Source organism: Podospora bellae-mahoneyi, chromosome 6 (assembly GCF_035222275.1).
Source record: "Podospora bellae-mahoneyi strain CBS 112042 chromosome 6, whole genome shotgun sequence".
Taxonomy (NCBI): domain Eukaryota; kingdom Fungi; phylum Ascomycota; class Sordariomycetes; order Sordariales; family Podosporaceae; genus Podospora; species Podospora bellae-mahoneyi.
The window spans coordinates 492277-504449 of NC_085885.1; the positions used below are offsets into that span (position 1 = coordinate 492277).

A 12173-nucleotide genomic window follows, 5' to 3' on the forward strand; every position below is an offset into this window, starting at 1 on the left:
CTGCATGGCCAAATGGGCAATTTGAACATGCAGGTAGGCCCCCCCTGGTGAACACCCCCGGACTCCCAATCTCTCCATCCGTAACCCAAGACCGGTCCGCAGATGATGAAATCGGCAGAACCGGCCTCGTCAAGGCTTGGGAAGATTTGCCAAACTGCGGGTTCGCCATGTGGCCGTGGTTCTGGGATATTTAGGGGGATCCGCCCACATCTGGCAATCTCGAAGCCCGAAGCTGGGCTATCCCGGCGCTGTGGTATCGAGACCGGGGGGTGGGGGGGGAGGGGCGTGTACAATGTGAGAATTTGACCTTCATTACCAGACCACGACCGACCGACCACCAGAAGACCAGCCCTCCAGTCTCTGGAAGAGGCCACAAGCGAGGCAACAGAAACAACCTACTTATCGGGGCCCATCGCGTACAAGAAAGAGAGAACAGATCATCATGTCCATTGAATGGCAGCCAGGAGGTGTAAGGAGGATGGTGAAAGGGGTCTTCTTGGTGGATGTCGTTTCTTCTTCACCCTCAGAGGTCCCCGAAGGTGTGCCCCAAAGCGGTTCGAGATTTCAGCTCTGCGGCTGATATCGATTGCTGGATAATATCGAGTGCTCTAAGCAGTGGAAAAGACTCATTTGAGCTGACATCTGCTAATGCAAGAGGCAGCCAAACTAATGCAGCAAAGGGGAATTCCAAGCGGGCATTGTCCGTCCCATTCGCGGAAATACACACATCGCACCAAGAAAAGAAAGCACTGCCAGGTTTGATCTGATGTCGAAGATGCTGGGGCCCTTTGAGTTGAAGTGTGGCTGGAAAGCAGCGCGGGATGATCCAGTCGTGCGGGTCGCTTGGTGGTGGTTATTGGGGATGCGGCGCCATGCTCGATGGAGAAGGCGGTGTCTCAGATGCCCTGGCCTGTGTGTGCTGACCCATCAGCAGGGAGTCAGCACATCAACATCTGCTTTTGGAATTCATCGTGGAACTGCCCTGCTTTTGTAAATGGATATGGAGGGAAAGCATCACGTGTGATCCTCGGAAACCGCGTGTGGTACGGTCCGGTCCCATTTCTCGTCTCTTCCTTTCTTTTTCTCTTGGGTATCCAAAGATGAGTCAGTCTGGTTGTCTGGCTGCATATCGAGATGCTTTCGCCGCCCGCCTCCTGCAGAACGAAAGCAAGCAAGACGCAGGAGGATGCAGATGGCAGAAATTTTCTTGCCTGTCCATGTTGACGCCCCCAAAAGGCTTCCAAGCTTCTGCGAGATCTGATGGCTCGTCTTTCCAGAACCACAGCATGTCTTGCCCTTTTATTATGTCGTTGTCCACGGGCATACCGAACGGCACATGCAATACGAGATTGACCAAAAAGAACGGGCATCGTCCAAGCCAAGGGATGGCCATCGTGGGTTGAATCGCTCGAAAGACAAAAAAAAAAAAAAGACTGTCGATCTCTCTTTGATCGAGCCACAACCCCCTTGGCTTCGGGGATGGAATGCTTCGTAATGGAAAATCCAGATCATTCCATGTTCCGGTCTTATTATTCAATGGTTAAAAGTATGACTGCAGCGTTCCATGGTTATTTCCGCACGGTATAAGAAAAAAAGTAAAGATATCAGCGCCAGGCCCGGCGTACCAACCTCACCCGGCAGCGAGGCTGGTGTCATGTTCGTCTGTGCTGGGCCGTCCACAGTTGGCGCCAGGCTTATGTTACCACCACCCACAAGAGCTGCAAGTTGGCCATCTAGTGGGCCGCTTCGCTCCGAAAAAGCCTCCGAGTGCCGTGGACGATGCTAATCCCATAGCTTGGCTCCTTGTAGTATGAGATGGGCGAGCAGGGTCGTGGCGGGAGCTATGATGATAGATAGAGCCCCCAAAGGGCTGACGCCATGTTTATGAAGCTGCATTGATTCTGGGCAGGATTAATTCGAGACCGGCGCCAATTGCGGCCCGCCCAAGGGCTGTGTGTGAGAGAGAGTGTGTGCTGCCCTGTGTGATGTGTGACGGGTGATGGGCAGCGGATGGCAGGATTGATGATGGCCGACGGCCCCTTTTGTTCCAAAAATGCTTGGAGGATGGGGCACTGACCTTACATACCTACCATACCGTCCAAGGTGACAGGTTGATAACACCGGAACAGGCGATTTCGGTGCCCGTGACTTCAACCTCTGGTCAGCACAGAGGGTACGGCAGAATGTCCATCCTTGGTTCGTAATCCACCGGCGATAATGATAATCACTTACAAGAAAACACGGGCCAACGGCAGGGTTGAAGGATAATGGACGTAGGGCAGAACCCAAGAAGATGAAAGGAATGAATCGTGAGGCTCGGCCCAGTGACCGTTGGAAAGAAGCAGAACCAAACCTTGGAGATGTTCCAGAAGACCGACTTCAACGAGCGGGAGGTTGTGAAATGGGTTCAGTAGGTTCCGTTTTTGCTTGCCTCGTTATCGCCGGCCCCATCGTTGCAGATCTCGACGACCACACCTTAAAAAAAAATTCAGATCCGGCTCCCGAGGTTGGAGGCTGGTGGTAACCTTGAGGCTGGCATGTCGCTCATTGCTGGGCCTGACGACACATGTTCCGACTGTGACTGACTCTTCATGATGAAGCATCGCAGGTCGCAAGCCATCGAGGGCGGTGCCTGCTGCCGATGCCCACTGCTGCCCGCTGCTGCCCATGGGAAATACCATCCGCCTCCTCCTCGGCCGGGAAGGCACAGACCAGAGAGTCCACGCCAAGGAACCAGGGGGGCGTGTGATTATCACACCAAAATGTGCTTTGAATGCCAGGATGCAGCTAGCACGCCTGGATACTCCGTTGCGGCACCCTCTGTTTTGGGACAGTGGGAGTGGGCGGTATGGTGTGTGGGTTCAAGTTCCTCCATTTCTCGTCTTTCCGCAATCCATCCATCCACTCGCTCGCTCCATGCTCCATGCTCCATCTTCGTGTCACTCTTTCACTCACTGTTTCTCCCTCTCCCTTATTTTTTTGTGATCTTTTTTTTTTTGCCATCCCTCCAACAAAAAGGACGCGCTGTCACGCTCACTTTGGCTCGCTTTCTCTCGCTTTTCCCTCTCTCGTGTACTAATCTCATTAATATCACGGCCGCTGCTCCCACGGCCCCATCTCACTCACCCGTTTGTTTCCTCTCTCGCTCCTTCTTCTCATTATATTTATTACTTCTTCCGTCGTCTTCCCCCCTCCACTTGTCTGCCTCTTCCGGCCGCTCGCCATTCACCCCACCAGCTACACCACAGGCACATATAGACAGACATTTCATTGTCGTGGTGCATGCTGTTGCAGCACTGAGAATCCCCGAAACTGATACAACTCCGACACCGCCCAGCAAAGCAGTCTGACCCAACACCAACAACCGCCCACCGCCTCACAATCACCTCCTTCTGTGTGGCCCACTGGCTGTGCTGTGCTGTGCTGCGACACCTCGACATAGTAGATTCATAGAGCGCAAGCTTGCGTGTGGAATTAGAACCGAGTGCAAGGAATATAGAGAAAGGAAGAGGGAACAACCCCTGGATCACGACGAGGTCGAATCGGCTTCTCCCATCGCTGTCCAGGAAGACCACTTGAGAAACTAGGAAACTTGCAGGTTAGCCGACACTTTTCCCTCCCCCCTTTTGGTTCCGCTTCACCTTCGTACAATCAAGGACTTGGACCTGTACACAACCGTATCCCGCTGCTACAGTGCTCTGTCGAGGGTCCTCTCCTGTTCCGACCAACAGCGCGGCCGTGGCTACATTGCTTCATGCACGCTCCCGATCTCACGAGACCTCGTCTTCCATGGAGACTGTGTTGCCCACTGCTTTGTTTGCCTGCTCTCCACGCTCCCTGCACCTTTTCCCCATTTCTTTTCCCACTTCATTGCGTCGACACCGTTGGATTCATGCTGACCCGCTCCCAAGTTAATAGATATATAAAAGCTGCAGCCTCTGCCCCACGTTGTCATTGCTCCTTGAAAAGGGGCTTGATCTGATCGGAATTTTACGACAAATTCACCCAGCCCACAGATACATAAGGTCGTGGCTGTCAACAGTTGGAAAATGGGCGAACAACGTGCCGGAGGAGGACTCGAAAGCCACATGCCTACCCATAGGAGAAACGATTCGGCCACGGGCGAGGAGTCCATGCCAGACGCCCCCTCGGAAACCCGTGCGCCGCCAGCCGAGCCTGAAGTCCAGCCATCACTGAGGGAAGTCCCTCCTGCTCAGGATCTGCCCCGTGGGACACAAGATATCAACGCCAATGGGTCACTTGCCACACCAGTAGTCGGTCGTCCTTCGCCTGGACTGTCTAGAAACCCGTCCTCTTGCTCAACCAACTCCAACGAGAAGGTCAATGCCGAATATCTAACCGAAGGCCCCAACCGGAGACCGCCACCCACCCGTCGCTCCTCACCACAACCCGCACGCCCGCTCGAGCCACCAGTAACCAAGAGCACGTTAAGCGAACTCGATGTCACCAAGATAATACACAATCCCAAGCTCAGGCATGATATCAACTATGATCCCGAGCTCCATTTCCGCCCCAACTTGGACGGTGAAAAAGGGAGGAGAAAACAGGAGAAGGCCAATCAGTTTTGGAATGCGCTGCTGGACCAGCTGATTCTGTTTGTGATGGATCGGGAAACCTTCATGAGCAGGTATGCTGATGGGAAATGGTGCCTCCCGGCACTCCTCACTGCGGTTCGGGACATCATCGAGACATTGGTACCGCAGCGGGATCGGGAACTCCTGAACGAAGGGCTGAATGTGGATCTCCTGATGCAGCAGTTCAACCGTGGCGTTGCGGATCTCGAGGCCCTAGCATCGTGGCTATCGGCTGTTTTGAAGCTGCACTGTGCTCCGATGCGCGACGAATGGGTGGATGAGATGTACCAGGAGCTCAGCAACGGGAACCGCAACAACGATCCAGCCGAGCTTGTAAAGGGTATGAGGAGTTTGCTGAGTGTCTTGGAGGCCATGAAGTTGGATGTTGCCAACCACCAGATACGATGCCTGCGTCCGGTGTTGATCGAGGACACTGTGCACTTTGAGCAGCGCTTCTTTATGAAGAAGATCCAGTCCAGAAAGCTCAGCGTATTACCGGCCAGGGAATGGTACAAGGCTGCTCAGAGCAACGCCGAACGGATATATCAGCACTCGCCCATGCCTCATGCGCAAGCCTTTGGCAACATGTCCGTCTTTTTCGATGCTCTTTCCCGACTCGTCCTTCCTACCACCCGGTCAGAGACCACGCCGTGCACATTTGTCTTTGATGAAGACCGCCTTCTCAAGCTACGCTCCGACATGTACGACAGCATCTGTTTGGAGATTTGCATGCGCAAGTTCGAGGATTTGGACCGTCTTTCCAAGATCACTCATCTGTCCACCAGGGTACCATCATATGTCCGCGAGGAAGGGGCTCTGAGCAATCGGTCATCGGGCGAGTTCGTCTTTGTGTCTTCTCGGCCTTCGAGTTTTGTCTTTAGCGACCGGGGATCTACCTTCTCGTCGCCTCGCAACTCGGGCGAGTTGTGCGCTCACCCAAGCATGGACTTTGCCGAGTCCCGGACCAAGGCTCTTGACCTGTACAACTCGCTTCTTGCGCTTCTTCATACGGCACCCCCCGCCAACACCTCCAGAGAGAAGTGGAGAGGTCTTGCCGACTCGGTTGCCCTCCAGATCTTGCGCTACGTCAATGCGCCACCATCCCTTCCCGGATTCGAGGACCAGATCCGGAATGCCGTGACAAATATCGAGGAGGAACTCTTCCAGGAGGTTGCAGCGCAGTTCCAGCAACGATTGCTCGCCGAACTGGCCAAGCGGGTCAACGAGTTCAAGCACATGTCTGCTGTCTCGCTCTTCTCTGTCGCCACTGGCGGTCGCATCATGGGAGCCAACCGTCCCAGCGAATCATTGCGCGATCGCAACAATGGCTTGTTTGGCGAGAGGGCCCCCCGCGATCCCCGCGAGGAAGCTGGCATCGACGACATGGCCGTCCGCCTGGCGCATCTTGGTGTTCTTCATTGGAGGGTTTGGGCCCTGCTGGCGTACGAAGACTCGATTGAGGAAGAGATGATTGATGCCGCTGCTGTCCCAGTTTTTGAGGCAGCGTGAGAAGCCGCCTAAAGATTTCCCGAGTGGTGCTTGTTCGACAAACTCTACTATTACATTTTTTAATGGATTGCCCACAACAAATCCTGCTCCATCGTTTTCGACACCTTTTTTTTTTTACTTTTGGGTTTTCCATTTACATCTCATCACTCTCTCCCTCGCTCTGTTGTTTTTTCTTCTGTTGTTTCTCTTGTGGAAAAAAATCGGTATACCCCCTCTATCTTATCGAAGTTTAATTTGCATTTCTTTTCTCAAGGTTTTAATTTTTTTCTGCGCATGTCTGCTTGACATTGTCGTGGAGACCGAGAGTTAAAGATACCGGCGTTTTCTCTATATATATTTTTTTTTATTTTTTTTCACATACACAGCATTGGAGTTTTTTGTTGTTGTTTGTTTTGACTTTTCTGTTTTTTTTGCTTTGTTGTCTTGGATTTGGCAGTCTGCTACAAGTCGAGGGGAATGTGGTTGGTGGTTGGTGACAAAAGCAAAGAGTTCTTTTTTGTTGATCCCCATCACTCTTTCGAGACTGTTGTTGGTGTGTGTGGTAGTGGGTTGGGAGGATATGTTTTGTGTTTTTTGGGGGGGAGGTGGGAAGGGCAAGGGAATGGGAAGCAAAGATACCGTTGTTGTTGTTGTTCTACTTGTTTGTGTTGCGTTGCGTGTGTTGCACGTGTGGGTGTGTGTGTTACTCTGGAGTTGGGAGGAAGGAAAGAAGAAAAAAGGGAGGTGTTTGGGGGGGTAGCATATCGCCGATTGCAGGTCATTTCGCATAGCAGAGAGCATAGCCCAAGGGGATAAAGAGAAAGAAGGAAAAATAAAGAAAGAGAAATTAGACGTTGTTTACCACTCACTGGGATTTTTGTACACTTGGGTGCCAGCGAGACACAGATCTTTGACATGACACTGAGATTAACGGGTTTGACTTTCACAGACCGATCACACAGACACAGACACAGTTGATTACATCGCAACCACCAAGGTTAGCAGCAACCCCAACCCAAATGGTGAGCAAGCAAGCAAGCACAGAGGTAAGACAGCTAGCAGCAAGCAGTCTTTTTCCCCAATCTGGACCGCCGAACAACTTTTCACCATCTTTGCATATGAGTTCAAGACCACACCACTCCTTTTAGAAGAGACAATCCCCCGGATATGACAGTTTGGTTGCTTGGTAAACCTGGGGGGCGAAACACAGACGAATGTCACTGTCAGAAGGGGCGGTGAGGCGTCAGTGAGGAGAAGAAGAATGGAAGGCTTCTAGAAACCGGGGGGGGGGGAAGGAAAAGATTGTAATGATGCGCGTGGAGACTTTTTTGTTTCGAGAATGGGGTGGCGGAAACTCACTCCGCCATGTTTTGGGATGGTGGTCAAGTGGGTTGGGTTAGGTGTATGGGGGAGTGAAGATTGTGAAACAAAGGGGGTGGTGAGGTAACAAGTCGTCGGTGCTCGGTGGTGGTGGTGGTGGCCGGGTCTGTGGGTTTTGGGTGGTGGTGTCAGTGCGGGTATGAAGTACAATGTGCACTTTCAGATGAGATGTGTAGGTTTTCATAAAAAACAAAATTATTTGTCGTTTGATTCATGCGAAACTGCAGATACTATCGGATGGATGGTGGGTTGGGGAATTAGGAGACGAGCTGTCTGTGGGAGAAGGTTTCTGGAAGGGTACCGAAACCAACCAACCCCTGGATCTTACCAATTGGGATACCTTGAAAAAAACCGCATATTGATCGGGCATCGACCAACATGCGGGTGATATCCTGCGTTCAATGTGAGATATTTACAATCATTCAATGATCAGAGGTTTCCCCCCATCAACAGCCTCGTTTTCAGCTTTCCCTCAGGGAGGGGTGGCCCTAACAGTTCCCCAACACCCAAAAACGCTCATTGCCTGTTCCTGCCTTTCCGCCTTCTCCCTTTGGATCATGACTCCTGATTTGGATCGATACCTACGCCCGGTTTCTATATCCCCCTCAACCAACAAACGCGGAGGTGGCTTTCACACAGTCCGCAGCCCGGTGTGTGTGTGGGAGAAGTAGGTTTGGATGCAGGTCCCGTCACACAACCGATCATCGGCATCGGGGCTGTCGGTATCGAAGAATTCGTGGGGGAGCCGATCATTACAGCATCATAAAATGTAATAAATGGTGGTGCGCCGGACACGGGAGGAACGGGATCCTACACACCACCAAAAACGCCCCGAACATCGTGATTTGAAATAGTTCATCCTCGATCGTCGCCTTGGTCACTTCTTCTGTCTGGCGAGGGTGGCTAGGCTCGAGGATCTCATTGGCCAATCCCCGCGAGGAGGGAATATCTCTCATATCTTCAAGGCCAATGTACCTTAGACGTCTTACGCCCACAACACCCATCGGTGTTGTCATGACCACCTGAATCTCGGTGATGATCGCGAAGTGAGGCGGGCCGGGCAACCAACTAACTCATCAGCATATTGCTCGTGACCACGCCCAACGCCCAAGAGAAGAGAGATGAATCCGCCCTCGGCGGTCCAAGACTTCAATTTCTTGTCAAACACAAGAAAAGCAATGCACAACTCAAACAGGCTAACAAAAAAACTCGTTGTAGTATGCACATCAGCGCCCGCCTGCCTAATACAGTTACAATCCGTCCGTCCATCTCATCCATCATCAACCCTAACTATACAGAGAGAAAGAGTCCCAAAACAAAAGGAAAAAAACACTCTAACCCAGATATTCCTTCAACTCCTCATTCTCTTCTAGCAACGTCCCAAAACTGAAGGGGGCAAACGGCCAACCACCAAACTCGGCAAACTTGCTGAAAGACTCGACCCACGCAAGACGCAACGAGTGCAACATGGCCGACACACCCTCCATGATAATCAAGATGATACAGCTGAGGCAGAAGAAGGCTGCAAAGATCACCACAAGGAAGATGGCGCCGCCAATGCCCTTGCCGTTCTTCAGTGCGGGCCCCATGGTCATGCTCCACAACACAGCCGACAGCTGTTGATGAGCAAGAGACAAGGCCCAGAGACGAAGGTAGGAAGCCGTGTGGGAAACGCAGTTGAGGCAGAATTCTGTAAAACGGGCCTGTTAGCATAGCGAACAAGGATCACATATGGCAAGGAAACATACCAATAGTGTGGATGACCTGGTGAATCATCACCTCGCCAAACTCAAACTCCTCGTGCTCGTCATCTTCGTGGTCGACACCCTGCGCGATCATACCAACGCCCTCGTCACTTTCTCCACTGGGACGACCGTTTGCTCCATGGCCCTCATCATCCTCGTCCAGAGCACTAACTCTTGATCGTTCGCCGATCCCGCGATAACCCTTGGCCCGGGCGCGGTTGTGCTCCCAGCGCAGATAAAAGGGCTTGAGGAACAAGAGAATCGGCACCTGAAGGACGGCGAAGAACAGCAAGAACTTTTGGATAGCCGCCTGACCGCTGTACAGAGGAATGTCGATGAAACCGGGCTGGAGGAACATGTAGATGAGCATGTTGAGCAATCCAGGGGGCTGCTGTCCAATGGCGAACCAGTCCACGCTCCACTTGTAGATGATGCAAACCACCAAATACCCAAAAATGGCCTGGAAGAAGATCATGCCAGGTACAAAGTTGCCCCAAATATCAATAGGTTTCTTGAAGTGCCTGGCGTTGATGTACGAAAAGCAAAGAGAGTACGTCATGTGAGCCCAGCCAAGAATGATACTCATCTTCATCTTGTAACTGTTGCTGAAGAGGAGGTCGTTCTCAGTGCCATGCCATCTCCAGTCAAGACCAAAGGGGTAGCGGTAGTTGGGGTCCTTCAGCTTGCCGACAAGTGTATCACCCTCAGTCCAGCCTTCAGGAACATCCCACTCCCACTGACTGCTAAACAGTGTCATGGACTTGGAGAAGACATCATTGTAGATGAGGCCGGTGTAGACCGAAAAGACAGCCATGACAAGAGCGATGTAGCGTCCGTAATAGACCATGGCGAAGAGCTCGAAGGTGACCTTCTTGAGCGGCTTCTCCCAGTAGATCATGGCCAGCGAAGCGCAGAGCATGATGATGGCGTGACCGAAATCACCAAACATGACGGCGAACAGGAAGGGGAAGGTGACAATAACGGGAATGGCAGGGTTGACTTCTTGATAAGTGGCGGTACCATAGGCGTTGACGATGGTTTGGAATGCTTCGGTAAACTTGTTGGTCTTGAGATAAGTAGGAGGCTTCTTGTTGGTGCGAATCTCGTTGATGATGGTTGGGACTGACAGACCAGCGCGATTTGTCACATCCTGGAGGGTCGACCTGATCAAGGGTAGATCGTGCTTGGGGCACCAGCCCTCGGCGATGAGAGTGCGGCGAGCACCATCGTAGGAGAAGAGGTTGAGCGTGTTGTAGACAGCCTTTTCTTTGCCGATCAGTACCACCCAAGCAGAAAGGGCGCGAGAAATCTGAGTGAGCTCTGCCTCGAGAGTCTGCTGGGTGTTGCGGAGAACGTTCTGGACATCGTTAAGTCTAGCATTGACCTCATGCACCTGGTCCCGACGCAAGTCACTGTTCTCATCAACATTGTATATCTCAGCGCCCATTGACTCTGAGATCTTGCGAATCTTGGCGAGGATCTCCTTGCCGTGAGCAAAGATGACAAAAACATTCTTGGCGACGGGCTCGTTGGTGGAAGGGTCGATGAGAGGCTCGGGGATCTCGGCCTGGTTCATGTAAAGGTTACCACGGAGAGTTCTCCAGAGAATACGCTCAAAGGCGGCAACACGGTCTCTGGCAATGACACCAGCTACAAAGCCAATGTTCATGCCGGAGAAGGACCGCTCCACATCGGCAGCGCCGTTGTGTTCGATATCCTGCAGGAGCGGGGCGTCGTCGTTGTCGATCGAGGCGCGAATCTCTTCTACGCTGCCGTGGGCACGGTCAAAGAAGCCGCCAGCCTCACGCAGGACCCAGCGCCACTCGGTGAGCTCGACCTCGCGCTTCTTCAATGTCTCGTAACTTTCGTTCAGGGCCGAAACACGCTGCTCGAGGCCCTGGCATCGTTCGGCCAGCTCATCAATCTCGGTGGTGGTCGGAGGGGCGAGGGTCTCAACATCCAGGTCAAGTTTGCGGAGAGGGATGCCGGCCTTGTCCATCTGAGAATGGAAGTAGCCTGTTTAACTGCGGTCAGCGAGGTGTCGGATGTTTGGGGTGGTGCAGGGGGAAAACATACGAAGCTGACGTTCAACATTGTCGAGGCGTCTGATATCTTTGGTATAAGCTCTCTGGAAAGCACTTAGGTCGCCGTTGAGCTGGTTGGCAATCTGGTGTTAGTTGAAAGCTCCCGAAAAGGCGGCTGGCCGGATGATGGTGGTGGAGCTTACGTCGCGGAACTGGACGAGGCCAAGTTCGCCCAGGGCGTTGACAACTTCACGGCCTATTTCGTTGGAAATGTAGAGTTGGACCATGCTCATGTCCGCTGAGCGGAAGGGGGTGTCCTTTGTCGGCGCCATCGCGACGTGTGAGCCGATTGGCGATGGCTGGCGACAAGATGGATGGGGATGTGCTTGTACAGCGAGGTGCTGGGAATTGGAGTTGCAGGTTGGAGGAGCTGATGATGTTGCTGCTGCAACCAACAACCAGAGACGTTGGAGCTGGCCCAGCCGCCGCGTGTCGGCAAAGCTTCGGCAGGCAGCGCCGCTCCTGTAACAGCCACCGCCAAGCCTTCCTGGATGCACCCCTGGAGTGTGACGTCAACTTACACGGCTCCTTCTTTTTGATTTTGCAAATGTAGTGTTTAGGGGCAATGAGGAAAGAGACATGAAGATGATAGGTCCTAAGGAAGGCAGTATAGATGTCCTTATCAGAAGTGGCAGAGCAACTAGATACTGACAGCAGGTTCTCATCCCAAATCGAAGTACATATTATACCCAACCCCAACCCCGAACCATGTCAACGCGATCAAGGAGCATGGTCCAAATTGAGCTCGATATAAATATAACCAAAATTATTCGTATTCTAACATGACGATATCTCCTCTATCATCCTTAACGCCGCGCATTCCGCCTTAGCCTCGCAAAAATATAAAACAAAAAGAATATGCCTAAAAACGCAGTGTACTC

At 52.4% G+C, this 12173-nt stretch overlaps 2 protein-coding genes across 2 annotated transcripts; one reads left to right on the top strand and one right to left on the bottom strand.

The window, feature by feature from the left end:
* Positions 1-4049: 4049 nt before the first annotated feature.
* SOK1 (Protein SOSEKI 1) lies at positions 4050-6104 on the top strand (the record flags this gene model as incomplete). The annotated part of the gene is made up of 1 exon (XM_062880866.1): positions 4050-6104. One exon carries the CDS (start codon positions 4050-4052, stop codon positions 6102-6104), a length of 2055 nt encoding a protein of 684 aa, XP_062729096.1.
* A 2451-nt stretch (positions 6105-8555) lies between these two features.
* On the bottom strand, positions 8556-11993 carry VPH1 (H(+)-transporting V0 sector ATPase subunit a). The gene is made up of 4 exons (XM_062880867.1): positions 11436-11993; positions 11285-11363; positions 9212-11224; positions 8556-9153 (listed from the first exon to the last, which is right to left on the bottom strand). The coding sequence occupies exons 1-4, from the start codon at positions 11562-11564 to the stop codon at positions 8798-8800; spliced, it is 2577 nt and encodes an 858-aa protein (XP_062729097.1). The 5' UTR covers positions 11565-11993; the 3' UTR covers positions 8556-8797.
* Between the last annotated feature and the right edge of the window lie 180 nt (positions 11994-12173).